We start from the raw sequence: 16,966 nt of genomic DNA on the forward strand, positions 1-16,966 counted from the left end.
TCCTGAATCAGAGCAATTAAGTAGACAAGGAATTAGAGATTGAATCCTGGTCTGTGAAAGGGGAGTGTTCCCCAGAAGAGTGAGAGCAAACACTTCTTATCTTTAAACTGTGTGTGTGTACATGTCCCAGGAGGCTAGACCTTTTATATGAGCACTAAGAAATCCAGGGAATATTTATTTCTCAACAACATGTTCAAAATAATCTTTATTATACATGTGAGGGGAAGAAAACCCACTTTTCTCCTTTTAACATCTTTTATTGTGTCATTGTGCTTCCCCAGTGGCTTAGGTGGTAAAGTATCTGACTGCAATGCAGAAGACCCAGATTTAATCCATGGGTCAGGAAAATCCCTTGGAGAAGGGAATGGCAACCCACTCCAGTATTCTTGCCTGGAGATTCCCGGAGCCTGTCAGGCTACAGTACGTGGGGTCACAAAGAGTTTGACATGGCTTAGCAACTATCACTTTCATTGTGTCATTGGGATGCACTTTAAAAATTATTTATTTATTTTTTACACCAAAAACATTTTGTATTGGTGTATACCAATTAACAACACTGTGATAGTTTCAGGTGACTAGTGAAGGGACTCAGACATACATATACATGTTTCCATTCTCCCCCAAACCCCCCCACACATCTACACTGGCACATAACATTGAGTTCCGTGTGCTATATAATAGGTTTTTGTTGGTTATCCATTTTAAATATAGCAGACTGTACATGAACTCATTGGGATGCATTTTAGACATAGTATATGTTATTTGGCAGAAATCTCTCTAGTAGTGTGGAGAACAAGCCAGAGGATGGAATGCCTATTACCACCCGCCCACCCCTCACCATCTGCACTGGCTGTCCAACTGGGAATGTCTTTTATTTCACCTTCATTTTAAAAAGATTTCATGCGGTGCTGGGTCTTCGTTGCTGTGCGGGCTATTTTCTAGCTGCAGTATGAGGGCTTCTCATTGTGGTGGCCTCTTTGTAGTGGAGCATGGGCTATAGGCACATGGGCTTCAATAGTTGTGGCTCCTGGGCTTAGCTGTTCTGTGGCATGTGGGATCTGTGGAGCACTCTACCAAGGTCACAGGTGTGCAGCCCGGTAACAAGGTCCTAGGACAAAAATCTCTGAAGCTGACCAAGCCCCGTAGCAACTGTTGCCATGAACCTTTGGATCTAAACCGGCCAGTTCCCAGACCCCATACTAGATAAAATATCCACCCTATTACCCACCCTGTAGCATCCTAACCAACCACTTAATGTCACTCTTCCAGGAGGAATGTTCTTTGTCTTGAGGCTATAAAAAAATGGCTACTAGCCTGCGAAAGGGTTCGGCTCCCCCTTGAGCCAGCCTGTTCTAACAGTGTTGTTCAGTCACTTGGTCGTGTCTGACTTTTTGCGACTGCAGCACACCAGGCTTCCCTGTCCTTCACCATCTCGCGGAGCTTGCTCAAACTCATGTCCATTGAGTCAATCATGCCATCCAACCATCTCATTCTCTGTTGTCCCCTTCTCCTTCCGCCTTCAATCTTTCCCAGCTTCAGGGTCTTTTCCAGTGAGTCAGTTCTTCACATCAGGTGGTCACAATATTAGTGCTTCAGCCTCAGCATCAGTCCCTCCAATGAATATTCAGGATTGATTTTCTTTAGGATTGACTGGTTTGGTCTTGGTGTCCAAGGGACTCTCAAGAGTCTTCTCCAACACCACAGTTCAGAAGCATCAATTCTTCCATGCTCAGCCTTCTTTATGGTCCAACTCTCACATCTGTACATGACTACTGGGAAAACCATGAAAGTGAATGTGAAGTCACTTAGTTGTGTCTGACTCTTTGCAACCCCATGGACTGTAGCCTACCAGGCTCCTCCGTCCATCCATGGGATTTTTCAGGCAAGAGTACTGGAGTGGGTTGCCATTTCTTTCTCCAGGGGGATCTTTCCTACCCAGGGATAGAATCCAGGTCTCCTGCATTGTAGGCAGACGCTTTTACCTTCTAAGCCGTCAGGAAAAAAAACCCATAGCTTTGACCATACGGAACTTTGTCGGCGTAGTGATGTCTCTACTTTTTAATATGCTGTCTAGGTTTGTCAAAGCTTTTCTTTCAAGGAGCAAGCGTCTTTTAATTTCATGGCTGCAGTGACCATCCACAGTGATTTTGGAGCCCAAGAAAATAAAGTCTGTCACTGTTTCCATTGTTTCCTCATCTATTTGCCATGAGCTGATGGGACCAGATGCCATGATCTTAGTTTTTCAAATGTTGAGCTTTAAGACAACTCTTTCACCTTCATCAGGAGGCTCTCCAGTCCCTCTTCCCTTTCTGCTGTTATGGTAGCATTGCCATGTCCTCTGGCCTCCGCTAGTTCTGAAGAGAAGTCAGCTTTTAACTTTACTGAGGAAGTCCCTTGTATGTCATGGGTCATTTTTTTTTTTTAATGCTGCTTACAAGATTATTTTTATCTTTAAACATTTTTACTATGATAATCTTAGGTATAAATCTCTTTTGGGTTTACCCTATTAAGAATTTGTTGAGCTTTCTGGAGAATGTACCTGTCAGGGTTCCCCAGAGAAACAGAACCAACCATATTTTTATAAAGAAGTCAATTCTGACTCCAAGTTGAAAACTATTTATTTGACTTGCTTCTTCTTGCTTTTGTTATTACAATCATACACAATGGCCTGCATCAGTGGACCCTGCCTGTATGCCTGGCTATTAAACTTAAGAGCCTTTGTTCATCTCATAGAGAGATAATCTGGCCCTGCCCACCTGTGAATGGCTAGACAAAAAGAAGAGATTAACACACCCCTTCCATAGGCCGGTCCTTCCTGGAGATGTTTTGCAAGACTGAAGACCCTTTTTACTTCCTCACTGCCTCTCCCTCTCTATTCTTGTCTCTGATTTTAGTTCTTCATTGCTTCTCTCTCTCTGACTCTATAAGAACCTGGCATCCAGACTCTGACAAGATGGCTACTTTGAGACATTATTCTGCCATCTTCTCAGTCAGCTGTCTTTCCAAATAAAGTTGTAATCCCTGCCTCAACATCTCATCTCTTGGTTTTATTGACCAGTTTTCAAAATTTGCTCCAAGCTCGCTCTGCTCACTGCACGAAAGGCCAATAAATCCGAGGCTGACTGAGAAGATGGCAGACTAATGTCTCAAAGCAACCATCTTGTCAGGGTCTGGATGACAGATTCTTTCACAGAGTCAGAGACAGAGAAGCAATGAGGAACTAAAGTCAAAAGGCAGAATAGAGAAGGAGAGGCAGTGAGGAAGTAAAAAGGGTCTTCAGTCTTGCAAAACATCTCTGGGAAGGGCCAGTCTTTGGAAGGGGTGTGTTAATCTCTTTTTTGTAGCCACTCACACATGGGCAGGGTCAGATTATCTCTCTCTGAGTTGAACAAAAGCACTTTAGTTTAACATTCAGGCATAGGGGTAGGGTCCTATGAGGCAAGCCATTATGTATGATTACAATAACAGCAGCAATGAAAAGCAAGTCAAAGAAACAGCTTCCAACATGGAGTCACAATTGGCTTCTTCTCTGCAACACTGGTGAGCCCCGAGGGAATTTAGGATGTGCTACTAGCCCCAGAGAGCTGAGGTGCATAGCAAAGGAATGATTTCAGTGAGCTTAGACTCTTGGGTCTTCCCATACCTAGAAAAGCACTAAATTCCTTAACTTGGGATATCTGATTTTCTTTAATTATCGATAAACATTTGACATAACTTTCAACATGGACTTCCCCAGTGGCTCAGTGGTAAAGAATCTGCCTACTAATGCAAGAGACACGGGTTCAATCCCTGGGTCAGGAAGATTTCCTGGAGAAGGAAACGGCAACCCACTCCAATATTGTTGCCTGGGAAATCCCACGGACAGAGGCACCTATTGGATACAGTTCATGGGATCAAAAAAGAGTTGGACACAGCTAACTGACTGAACAACAACTCAACTTTTAGACTGCACTTTTTTTTTCCAGCTGAAACCCCTACCAGCTTTATTGAGATATACATGCATGTTAAGTTGCTCCAGTAGTGTCAGTTTGTGTGACCCTATGGGCTGTAGCCTGCCAGCCTCCTTTGTCCATGGGATTCTCCAGACAAGAATACTGGAGCGGATTGTCATGCCCTTCTCCAGGGATCTTTCTGATTCAGGGAATCAAATTTATGTCTCTATGTCTCTAGCATTGGCAGGCAGGTTTTTTTACCACTAGTGCCACAGGGAAGCCCTTACTGAGGTATAATTGATAATGACAATTATGCATGTTTAAAAGATACAGTGTGATGGTTTCATGTATGTACACACTGTGAAATGATTACCACAGTCAAGCTAATTAAAATATCTATGGGACTTCCCTGGTGGATAAGTGGTAAAGAATCTGCCTGCCAGTGTAGGAGACACAGGTTCGATCTTGGTCCAGGAAGGTCCCACATGCCACAGGGCATGTGGTGCATGGGCCACGACTACTGAGCCTGTGCTCTAGAGCCTAGGAGCCTCAACTACTGAGGCCATGTGCTGCAACTGCTGAAGCCCACACACCTAGAGTCTGTGCTCTTCAACAAAAGAAGCCACCAATAATAAGAAGCCACAACTCTGCAACCAGACAGCAACCCGTGCTTGCCACAACTAGAGAAAAGCTGGCACACAGCAACAAAGACCCAGTATAGCCAAAAACAAATAATAAATAAATAAAATTATTTTTAAAAATCTATCTTACATAGTTATCTTTGGGGGTGTGTGTGTGTTGTAAGAACGCTTAAGATCTATTCTCTTAGCAAGTGTCAAGTCACCATGCTGCACATTAGATCTCCAGAACTTAGTCATCTTACAGTGAAAATTTGTGCCCTCTGACCAACATCACCCCCTCCACACCTCCCAACCCCAGTCACAGGAGGTTTTTCTTGCCTGTTTTTTCTTTTTTTCTGTGTATGAGTCACACTTTCCTGTTTCTTTGCATGTCTCATGATTTGGGGTTGAAAACTGAACATTTAAACAAATTATCACTGCAATTCTGGATATTGATTCCAGCTCTTTCACCTTACCTCCCAGCATTTGTTGTTTTTGTTATGATTTTCTGTTTATTTGTTTAGTGAATTGGTTGGACTACTGTGATAGGGACAGAGTAAAGGGACAAAGTAGGTGATTAGTTAATTCCACTAGAGGATTGTAAGTGGAAAAAAATATGAGACCCCTTAAGCTAATGATTACTCAAGAAAGCAGGTTTGCTTAACCACAAAACCAAGCAGGCTTGCTTAGCAACAAAACCATGAAACAGAAGCATGAGACATGCCCCAAAACAATAAAACAATGGTGGCATGAGACCCACAGCCTACCTGGTGAGCTCAGTAAATGAATGATCCCTAGGACATGTGCTCTGCACACACAAAAACAGTAATTTGTGAGCCTAGCTTGACCATGTAGGAACAAGAAAATTCCCCTGGTCAACTGGAGAAGGAGCTGATGACAGAAGCATGATGTCTATTCAAAAAAGACCAAGAAGTTCTTCTCCACATCCCCACTTTTCCTTTGATTATAAACCTGTAGCCCCATAAGTTCTCAGGGCGTGGTACCCCCCCTTCCACCTACTTGTAAGCCTCACAAGCATCTTATTCTAATACATCACTTCTTATCTATCACTCTGCGATATGTGCTCAGTAATACAGCTGTGTCCAACTCTTTGCAGCCCCATAGACTATAGCTCACCAGGCTTCTCTGCCCATGGAATCTTCCAGGCAAAAATAGTGGAGTGGGGTGCCATTTCCTACTCTAAGGGATCTTCCCTGACCCAGAGATTGAACCTGCGTCTCTTGCATCTCCTGCATTGGCAGAGCGATTCTTCATCACTGCATCACCTGGGAAGCTCACCTATCACTTTGCCTCTCACCGAATTATTTTTGTGCTGAGACATAAAGGACTATGGTACCAGTGTTCTTCAGAGCCGCCCGAGATGACACTCCAGCAGTTTCAAGTGTAGAGAAATCTATTTCCCCTGTAGTGTGCTTTGATGTCACCTTAGAGGGCACAGTTTAGAGCATGGTCACAGTCTTCCTGGGATGAGAGGGGTATGCCAGATCTTTCCCTGATTTTCTGTGAAACTGTCATTACACAAAGCTGTGGACTTCATGCTTACCGGCTGATGGTCTCCTGGGCATGAAAATCTTCAGAGTCTGATCCAATTATTTTCAGGCCCTTTTGCAAAGGTCAAACTTCAGGCCAGTCTTTCATATCTGTTCTGCCCCAAGTAGGATTTTCTTAGCTGTTTCTCTCTCTGGGTCTCTCTAGTAAACTAGCTAACCTACAGTTTACGGTGTTCCTTGCAGGGAGGTTAAGAGTCTTTTCTTTGCTTACCACCAAAATCTCCATTGTTTTTGAAGGCACCCTTTTTCTTGAACATCCCCACACTCTGTTTAAAAATCAAGTTTGTTCTTTTGGGGGAGAACTTCAGATTCTTATATTCTTATGGACTGCTGACATCCAAACTAAAGCAAACTTTCATTTCATCAACCTGGCCTCTTCAAAGACTTTTGAGTGACAAGCATCTGGATTCCACTTTTGGTGGCATTACCTGCCTAGATTCTCACTGTTCCTACTGAGATTTAGTAGATTTTCTTGAAAAAAAAAAAAAAGTTTCTTGATTTTCTGTATGCCTTTATGACAATTTTCAGAGGTTTAGAATGATTGTATTTAATATCCTTTTTGCCAGTGATAGTTATTTCATTGGATCGTGTGGGGATAGGTCAGCAGGTTTTCTCCTGACAGCGTTCTGGAAAGTGAGTTCTCCACTAGCTGTAGTTCAGCATCCAGAATAGAAAAGAAAATTTCATTTTAAAAGGAAAAATGAGATTCAAAATAATAATGAGAACTCTGGGTCGCTTGTGAAACAGAGCAGGACCCTATCTATGGTCCTTCCCCCACCCCACCCCCCATGTCCTCTACCTGCCTTTTTTCTGGGAAGACTTTAGTCAAAGAATAAGTTTAATCAGAGAAATTAGAAATATGGAAATAAAGGAAAACAGTCAAAGGAGACCAAATAATAATAATACGGTCATTAAATATAGTCAATGACTTTTAGTTCTTTCTTAAGAGAAGTGAAAGTTACTCAGTCTTGTCCAACTCTGTGACCCCATGGACTCTAGCCTGCCAGGCTCCTCTGTCCGTGGAATTCTCCAGGCGAGGATACTGGAGTGAGTTGCCATCACTTCTCCAAGGGCTCTTCCTGACCCAGGGATTGAACCCAGGTCTCCTGCATTGCAGGCAGACTCTTTCCCATCTGAGCCACCAAAGACTATAGATAATATTTTGAGCTACATCCTGAGAGCTGTTTTATAGATATGAAAACACTAGGGTGAAGAAATTAGCTACATTATGACCAAAGAGTACCCATGACATAAGCTGCCACAATTCTCTGAGAATTCATCTAAAAAAGAGGGGAACAAATGGACCCTGGACCTGAAGATTCACTAAACCTGAAACAGTCAAGATGATGCGGGCCAGACCATCAGTGACCAGTGTGAGGCCGCTGACTGTGCTGTTTCTGCATGTGGCCCCTTCCTTCTGTCTATAAAAGCTCTTGCCCCACTCATTGCCAGGGGAGAGAGGGGAGTCAGCCTTTGGACAACGTCCACCACCCTCCCTGCCCACCTCCCCCTACCCCCCAGGTGCCAACACCTGAAATAAAGCAAACTTTCCACCAACCTGGCCTGCTTTTTGGCTTTTGAGGGGTGAGCAGCTGGACCCCCCAACACTCTTTTGGTAACACTTATAGTACAGATTTTGATGACCTGGGGAGAAATACTCCATTTTGTTCCTATTTGCCAAAAAGTGAAAAAAACAAATGCAGCTGTGTTTCATTTCCAAGAAAGGAGACAATACTACCGAGACCGGCAGGGATCCTTTGCTCAAGTGCTTGTATCTGATAAACAGGCTGGGACAATTTGCTCCAGGGCTTGTAACTGACAAATGTCTCCTTGAGCAAAAAAACCCCCACAGAAACGAAAAATAACTGTGTACATGTGCAGTTGGAACAGATTATGGACAACAAGATAAAAAGAGACCAAAACCCCAATTTCTGAAGAGCTGGGAGCAAATGTAGGGTATATGCATGGCCCCTGCACTCACCACCACTAAAGGGGTGGGCAAACCACCTAAGTAACCCCTCTTGCCTGACCCCTGGACACACCCCTACCGTCACCCCATGTAAGGAACCAGCTCGCCTCCCCTGAGCGAGTAAGTGACCAAGTGAACCTGTTGCTTGTTCCCACTTCCCCTGCTGCAGCAGGGGCCCCAATAAAGCTTTGCCTGAATTTTCTGTCTGGCCTCTGATCAATTTCTACTGATTAAGGCCAAGGATCCTGGTTGGTAATGCTATCATCAAAATCTATTTGTGTCTGGCCTGCACTTTACAAAGTCTAAGCGTGTGTTTATTTCCCTAGCTTATTTTAATGAGAGAATCCTCAGTAGCAGTTTTTTATCCACACCATACTTCAGTAGTTAGGTTCAATATGGTAAACCTCTTAAATGGTAAAACATCACTAATTCAACTGAATTCCCAGGTCCCTAGGTGATGTAAAACAGACTCTAGTCTTCAATCTTACCATTGTGCAATGGGGACACGAGAGAGTCAGCTCTTCTTACGTACCTTGGCTTCCTCAGTAGGGCCAGTGGAAGTGAGCAAAGCCAGTAATTGCTGGAAAGAATGTAGGGCCCTGGTTCCTTCAGGCACTCTGTGGTTTTTGTCTGGGAAAGTGCAAGGCTTTGCCTGTGCTGCCATTGGCTGCTCCTCCCCGCCTGGAATTATAAAGCCGGGATCTCAGAGGCTCTTGAGGCTGTGGTTCAGTCCTGCCTTCTCTAAGTCTTTGGGGCTGGAGCCAGATCCAGAGATGGCTAAGTGCCTCCTGCTACTGCTGCTGGCGGTCCTGTCCTCACAGCTCGGACTACTGCAAGGTGAGCTTCCCTGCTCCCCCCACCGCCCCCCTAGCCCCCAGCATGTAGGAGGACAGAGGGGAACCTGGGTGAGTGGCAGCCTATGGTTCTAGGCATTGCCTGTCTCTTCCACTCTTTGTCTACCTGCCTAGACATTAGAATGTCCAAGAGATAAGATTACCATTTACCCTATAATCTGGGGCATTCTGCTTTTGTAGGAATTCATTTCAATATCTCTTTTGCTTGAAAGTCTGTGTTTCATAATTTCAACTGGTTAAACATTTTTGAAAGCTGAAATACTTGGGTGCTTCATTTGTTGAACACTTGAAGATGTTAAACTGTTGGGGTTATACGATAGAAACAGGATGGATCCTCACCCAAACTTGGATTATATGTCAAGACTGAGGATGCCACATACGTACCAGGAGGGTATGAAAAGCCTTGTTAGTTATCTCATGAGGCTTTCTTGGGAGAGCAGGGCTTACTGCCAGGTGTCTTAAGATGGCTTAGGGGAGCAGAGAAAAGAGACTCTTGAATTTAGGTGATGGTGAGGAAGAGAGACAGGGCGATGGTTCCTGCATTCAGGTAGGGGCTTGTGTGGTGTGAAACTCCCACCAATATTGAAAGAAGGAGCTCCTGGGGCCCACATGTGGGACACAAAGCGCAAGACTTCAAGGTTGCCAGTTGTGAAACGTCAAAAACTGGAGTCAGACTCTCTATTACAGGACCAGAATGCAATTAATACTTATGGGACCTTTTACAAAATGCCCTTTATTTGTTGTAGAACACTTAGATTGAATCCCAATGTAGTTCTTCAGAAGCTTATCCATTTTCTGATCTGCTTGATGCCAGGGAGCAGGGAGAATTTTTGATGAAGACTATTTTTTATTTCACATTACCTTTACCACAAAACTTTTACAGTTCAGCTATTCTACCTGTGGGTGTGTATGTGCACATACATATAGAATATATATTTTCATATATATAGCTCATCATATATGCTATATAAATACATCAATTATTTTAATATTTATATATTAATAGATATTGTATATATTAATATTTTATATATTTTAATGTACACATATTTAAAATATACTTGCATATACATTTATTTATATTCTTTGTGTTTTCCCATTCATACTATATGAATAGTATATATTCATATACTATCTTGTTTGGACACAGGATACAATTCACAATTATGTGTGCATCAAAACCAACTGCAAGGGCATTTTTTGCTCTCTGGGCTCTCAATTTAGTAACATTTGCTGCCAATATTCTACTGGCATTTGTATTTATTTTTCCACTGTAAAAATAAATGAGTTTATGTGCTTTGTGGATTTTTCAGTTAAATTTATTATAGCATTACAAAAAGGTGTTTTACCTTCTACAGAATATACTTTCATAGTTTTTTTTTTACTCCATGATTGATTAAAACTGGAATGATCATTGGCATTAACAGGCACCACTTTTTTCCAATGTTCTTTAGCAAATGGAATCAGCCTGCTAATAGTCGGTGTTTTGTTTGTTCTGTAAAAGCATAAGAAGACTTGGAGTACAAAATATGAAAAATTAATTTACAAGAGCATACACGATCTAAATGAAAACCCATCCTCTGAAGCTGATAAGAATAAAAAATCATTTGTCTGGAAGCTGATTCCAGGAAATACCAGGAGGAGTGTGGGGACAAAAGACAATGTGCAGGCATGCATGGTTGCTTCAGTCCTGTCCAACTCTCTGTGACCCTATGGACTGTAGCCTACCAGGCTCCTCTGTCCATGGGATTCTCCAGGCAAGAACACTGGAGTGGGTTGCCATGCCCTCCTCCAGGGGATCTTCTCAACCCAGGGGTCAAACCCGAATCTCTTACGTCTCTTGCATTGGCAGGCAGGTTCTTTACTACTAGGGCCACCTGGGAACACACAAAGAAATTAATAAGCTGGACACCATGGTGAACAAATGGAGCCCATCCTGCTGGAAATTGTAGAGGACAGTGTAAGGGATCCAACTCATGGGAGGAAAGTTGGCGTATTCATCCACCAATTCCCCATCTGTTCTTGGGAGAAGGATGCTCCCAGGCGTATTTGCTCTCCACTGTTTGAGCTGCCCAATGTGCATGATGAGTGTGCCAGTCACTTATGCTGCAGGGGCTGCCTCAGGAGGCTGAGGAGGTTGTGGGCTGTGGGTTGGGCAAGAGGAACTGCACCTGCTTCAGCCAGTGACACGTGAGGCCTTTGTTGCAGCTGCTCATATGAAATCATCCAAGGGCAAAGTTCTAATAAAATGACTATAACTTTCAAAAGAATCACTGAAATTCTCAAGCAGAGTTGTATCTCCAGTAGGGTTTCATGTGCTCAAGGACATCACAGATCCAGGGGTGACGGTAAATATTGACAAGACAGATTGCTCAGGTTATACAGTCATCATTAAGTTTACAGGAAGAGGAATCGAGAGCTCAGTTTTTTTTTTTGAGCGTGTATTTTTCAAAGTTCATTATCTTCAAAATTTTGAAAACTTTTTTGCAAAATAAAAATGTGTGAGTAAATAAAAACATAAATGTATAGTTTTAAATGACACAAAAAGATAAAACTATGACAAGCACCTTCTATTTGCTCTGTTGTAGGTTTCCTAGTCCCTGTTTCCCACATACATACCTCATTTATGTGTGCATGCTAAGTCACTTCAGTCGTCTCTTACTCTTTGTGACCCTATGGACTGTAGCCTGCCAGGCTCCTCTGTCCTTGCGGATTCTCCAGGCAAGAATACTGGAGTGTGTTGCCATGTTGTCCTCCACGGGATCTTCCCCACACAGGGTTCGAACCTGTGTCTCCTGCATCTCCTGTATTAGCAGGCGGGTTCTTTACCACTAGCACCACCTGGGAAGCCCTATTTCAATATACCTGACCTATAATTTCTCACATTTTTGCTTGGACACAGTTGACTTGTGGCTTCCTTCCCAACTTCCAGTTTCCACCAACCCTGTCCTGGGCCTCTGTCACTCTCTTCTTTAAAGTCTATTGTCTGCAGAGCTGCCAGAGTGTACATGCAAAAAGCTAGTTAATGTCACTGCCTATTGAAAAAGCCTCTGATGGCCTTTCCCAACTTCAAATACAATCTCAGTTCTTATGATGGCCTAAATGATGGTCCAAATAAGATGCAAGCCAGGCTGCAGACATCATTTTTACTCTTCCAGTAGGCATATTAAAAAACTCAGAAATGTGTAAAATTAACTTTAATATATACTTTATTTAACCCAACATATCTAAACTATTGGGCTTCCCTGGTGGTTCAGTGGTAAAGAATTCTCCTGCAATTCAGGAGCCGCAGAAGATGCAGGTTCAATCCCTGGGTCAGGAAGATCCCCAGAAGGAGGGAGTGGCTACCCACTCCAGTATTTTTGCCTGGAGAATCCCATGGACAGAGGAGACTGGTGGGCTACAGTCCATGAGGTCACAAAGAGTCGGACACGACTATCATTTTGGCATGTAATCAACATCAAAGTCACTGATCAGCGATTTAAACGATTTGTGTGTGTGTGTGCTAAGTGTTTGAAATTGACTTACAGCCCATCTGTTTGGACTACTGTCATTTCACAGGCTCAACAGCCACACATGGTCCACGGATACCGCCACAGCAGCACAGGTCTAAGCAGATACGTGCTTGTGGTCTGACCACTATCAACCTCTTCAGTCCTGTTTTACAGTACTCTCGCCCTTTTCCACTTTGCCTATGCTGATGATTCTGTTTCTCAAACTGGCCAAGCTAATGGGAGCTCAGAAACTTTCTGTGCACTTGCCCAGTTATCTTCCTGGAATCAGTTTGCCAGCTACTGCCAGTTGTTTTAGTGGTTAGCATAAAACAAAAAAAATTCAGATTTGAGCTCAAATCACCCCTGAGAAAGCTCTCTGCCCACTCCCCGACCCCCCAGCCTCCTCACGCTCACTCCTCCATGATCCTCCTTCCCATTGTCTTCATGAGTCACCAGGACCTGAAATAACCTTTCTTATTTCTTCATTGTCAGTCATTTCCCCAGTTTATTTGTTTAGTGTTTGATAGATGGAATGGATGTTTCGGTGCTCCCTTCAGCACCTTATTTCCAACATTTAGAATAGCGCCTCTCACTGACAGGAGCTCACTGTTTGGTAAATAACTGGGGGACCAGCGACAGCTGGGTGCTCATCGCACGGAGGAGGCAGTGAGGAGCTGTGACCCCGGGCACAGGCGTTTGTCCGGCAGACCCCTCCCTCTCTCCTCGTCCCCGTCTCCCTCCCTCCCGCTGTCAATCACCCTCTCTCCCTCCTCCCCCCTCCTCTCTCTCCCTCCCCCCTCCTCTCCCTCCTTCCCCTCCTCTCCCTCCTCCCCCTCTTCACCCTCCATCCCTCCTCTCTCTCTCCTCCCCCCTTCTCTCTCTCCCTTCCTCTGCTCGCTGTCTCCCCTATCTTGCCTCACTCTCTCCTGATCTCTTTTTCTTCCCAACCCCCTCCGCCCACCTGTCTTGTCTCTCCCTTCCCTGCCCCCTTTTAGGCTGAGTTCTGGGGTCCTCGGGGTTGTCTCTTCAGATGAACAGGAAGGGTGGAGGATGGGGCGCTCTTCCAAAAGGAGAGCAGCAGATGGTGCTGACTTCTCACTCCAGCCCTCATCCGCACAGCTCCTGCAGATGCCGTTCACACGGAACATCTTCAGTGGCGGCCCTGGGGTTGGGGTGATAATCAGCTGGCAAGTGGGATCCGGGGAGCCGCAGTGAAGAACTTGCCCTTCCTCCAGCGGCACCGTGGGTCCCCGGGGAGGACGAGGAGCTCTCTGTGCTCAGGTGCAGGTCTTGTTCCTGGGGGCACGCATGCCTCCTCCCAGGTGGAAGCCCAGCAGGGAGTAATCACCTGCCTCCAGAACATTCATCAGGAGGAGGGAAACCGTCAGCGCCCAGGCGCCCATGGGTCATGGGTGCACAGCCTCCTGAGCTGCCAGGAGGCTGGCCTGGAAGAACCTTGTTATGTTGGTTTGACTTTCCAGCTCTAGAATGTTTCCAGTGCTACAGAGTCAACGCCAGCGGGGTCTGCGAGTCTAGAGGAGGCACCTGTCAGACTAAGGAGAACCAGCAGTGCTTTCTGAGGAAGATCTACGAAGGTAGGTGGTGCCTGACAGGTCTCGGGGTGAACTTTGCTGGAGGTTAGGGGTTGACAGTGGGTGTCTCTCAGGACCCCTGGGAGCAGGAGCTACATAGAAAGGGGTTGGATTTCTTTTTTTAACCTAAATTAGTGAAGGAAATGGCAACCCACTCCAGTATTCTTGCCTGGAGAATCCCAGGGACGGAGGAGCCTGGTGGGCTGCTGTCTTTGGGGTCGCACAAAGTTAGACACGAGTGAAGCGACTTAGCAGCAGCAGCAGCAGTGAAGCATTATCCCCTCGTTCTGGTACTGGGCTGCCACTGGCCCTTAACTGGAATGGGGACCTTTAAGGGAGGGAGAGGAGAGGGGAGGGAGGAGGGTGGGAGGGAGAGAGGGATGAAGGAGAGAGGGAGGGGTGACTGAGGGAGGGAGGAGGAAGGAAGAGAGGGAGAAAGCAGGGAGTTTAGCTCCTGAAGGTAACTGGAATTAGGCTGAGCGGGACCTGACTGGGATGGGGTTTTGGGGAACTAGGGACATGGATTGGGGGAGAAATGGGCAGGGCGGAGCGAACAGTTTCTATTCATCCTTTCTGTCTTCTCTTGCAGGGGGCTGGGTGGGGGAGGAGATGGATTTCACTCTAATATACAGAGCTTGGGCTTCCCTGGTAGCTCAGCTGATAAAGAATCTGCCTGCCATGCAGGAGACTCTTCCCTGGGTCGGAAAGATCCCCTGGAGGAGGGCATGGCTCCAGTATTCTTGCCTGGAGAATCCCATGGGCAGAGGCACCTGGCGGGCTACGGTCCATGGTATCGCAGAGTCGGACACGACTGAAGCGGCTGAGCATGCAAGCTTGAATATAGAGCTTGCAAAGCTGTCCCAGGAGAGCCCACCAGGGGCCCTACCTCCAGTCTCTCAGTTCTAGGTGGCAGACGTTCTCTCTTCTGAGGGTATGAGTCCTCCTCCATGAAATGTGCTATTTCCCCCTCATTCTTGATTAGTTGGTTGATGCATTAATCCTGTGCTTCATTCAGGAATATTTAAGGAGCAGTACCCCTAGGATATGCTGAGCCGCACACCCGTGGGGCTGCGTCCTGGGTTCTGGGGTCTCACTTGTCTTCTCTGCTCCTCTCCAGGTGGCAAGCTTTCCTACGGACACCAGGGTTGTAGCCAACTATGTATTCCCATGAAGCTCTTTAATCTCAATATTATTGTGGAATATAAATGCTGTCAAGACTCGCCTCTCTGCAACAAGTTCTAAAGACAGGGCCCCCAGCTTTTGCCCTGATCTTTTGGATGAAGCTAATTTAGGAATCCCTAAATTGCAAGCCTCCAAGCCACCGAAGCCTCCAAGACTCTCTGATCTGAATGTGGATCCCCTATGAGAAGCAGTCCCAGACTTGATCTGTCTTCAGACTCCTTTTCCTTCACTGCGAGAAGCCCCAGGGATGTAGTCTTTGAAACCAAATTGGGATGAAGATTAGTGGGCATAGCTAGGTCCAAGGGTACTTTCTCCCTTTTCAGGTCCTAATTGGCAGTCACACTGATTGGCTGCTTAAAAAGGCAGGGTCTGGGGAAGGCTGAATTTATGATTCTGCATGTTCTGGAGGCAGGAACTAAAGGAGGAGGGGGAGTCTTCCAAGGCTGAAGAAAGTAGAAGTGTGAGGGGCTCCATAAATGATGGGCTAGTTCAGTGGGCTAGGTGTTGTAACTCAAATCTCTTAAGTATCAGTGGCTTAAAAAAAAAATGGAGTCGCTTATGTCAAAGGGATCTAAGATGGAGCTGGGAGGCATTAAGGAAATGAAACTTACACACATCCACTGCTAAACCCAACATAAACTTTGAACCCAGCCATCCTGAGACCACCTAGAACTTTTCCTCCTTTCTCCTTAGAGAGCACAGCTTAGCAACCAATCTGCTGCCAGCAAGTGACTGAATGCCTGCCAGCACCAATCATAGTTCTGTAATGATAACCTTTGTTTCTTCTCTAGAATGTCTCTGTTGCCTTTATAATCCCCCACTATTGTCTATTGCCCCACCTAGAGCACGTTTGAGTTGCCATTCAAATGGTTGCCTCCCAAAATGCAATTCTTAGGACTCTCAATAAACTCTTTTTCTTATTTGCAGCCTTCTGCATTTTTGGGGTTATTACCTGATAATGGTCTCTGGATGGCCATAGCATGCTTTTGTATTCACAGAATACATGCCACAGGCTGGGTGGAAGAATGGGTGTATTAATAGATACATCTCCTCGAGGGTGCAAACCATATGAACATACTAAGATTTTCCTCTGGTCTGGGTTGACTGGGTCAGTGGTGAACACTTGCCAAGTTGTGTCAATAAAATTCTCTTTCCTGGCATTTTCTTACTGGATTTTAGAGACTAATTCTTTGAACATGATTAGAACTGTAATATGAAACTCAGCTGCTTTGGGGTACCCATCTTCAGTCACATGATGGAAAATCAGAGAAAGTCCATCTGCGAAGAACAGAAGACTGGAAGCGTGTTGAAAGATGGCGGAGGAATAGGACGGGGAGAGCCCTTTCTCTCCTACAAATTCATCAAAAGAATAACCGAATGCAGAACAAACTTCACAAAACAACTTCTGATCGCTAGCTGAGGTCATCAGGCGCCCAGAAAAGCAACCCATTGTCTTCGAAAGGAGGTAGGACAAAACATAAAAGATAAAAAGAGAGACAAAAGAGCTAAGGACGGAGATCCGTCCCGGGAAGGGAGTCTTACACTGGCGGGCCTGGGGGAAGTTTTTGAATCTCAGAGGGCAACCTGACTGGGAGGGGAACAATAAATAAAACCCACAGATTACGTGCCTAAAAGCAACTCCCAGCAGAAAAGTACCCCAGACACCCGCATCCGCCACCAGCAAGGGGGGGCAGAACGGAGAGGAGCGGGCGGCATTGCTTAGGGTAAGGACCGGGCCTGAGTGCCCTGAGG

General features: G+C 45.3%; 1 protein-coding gene across 1 annotated transcript; it reads left to right on the forward strand.

Moving 5' to 3' along the window:
* Nucleotides 1–8,808: 8,808 nt before the first annotated feature.
* Nucleotides 8,809–16,140, forward strand: LOC110127451 (secreted protein of Ly-6 domain 1-like). Its single transcript, XM_020877682.2, has 3 exons — nucleotides 8,809–8,929; nucleotides 13,922–14,035; nucleotides 15,150–16,140. The coding sequence occupies exons 1-3, from the start codon at nucleotides 8,866–8,868 to the stop codon at nucleotides 15,272–15,274; spliced, it is 303 nt and encodes a 100-aa protein (XP_020733341.1). The 5' UTR covers nucleotides 8,809–8,865; the 3' UTR covers nucleotides 15,275–16,140.
* Nucleotides 16,141–16,966: the final 826 nt, after the last annotated feature.

Source organism: Odocoileus virginianus, chromosome 28, assembly GCF_023699985.2.
Source record: "Odocoileus virginianus isolate 20LAN1187 ecotype Illinois chromosome 28, Ovbor_1.2, whole genome shotgun sequence".
Lineage (NCBI taxonomy): Eukaryota > Metazoa > Chordata > Mammalia > Artiodactyla > Cervidae > Odocoileus > Odocoileus virginianus.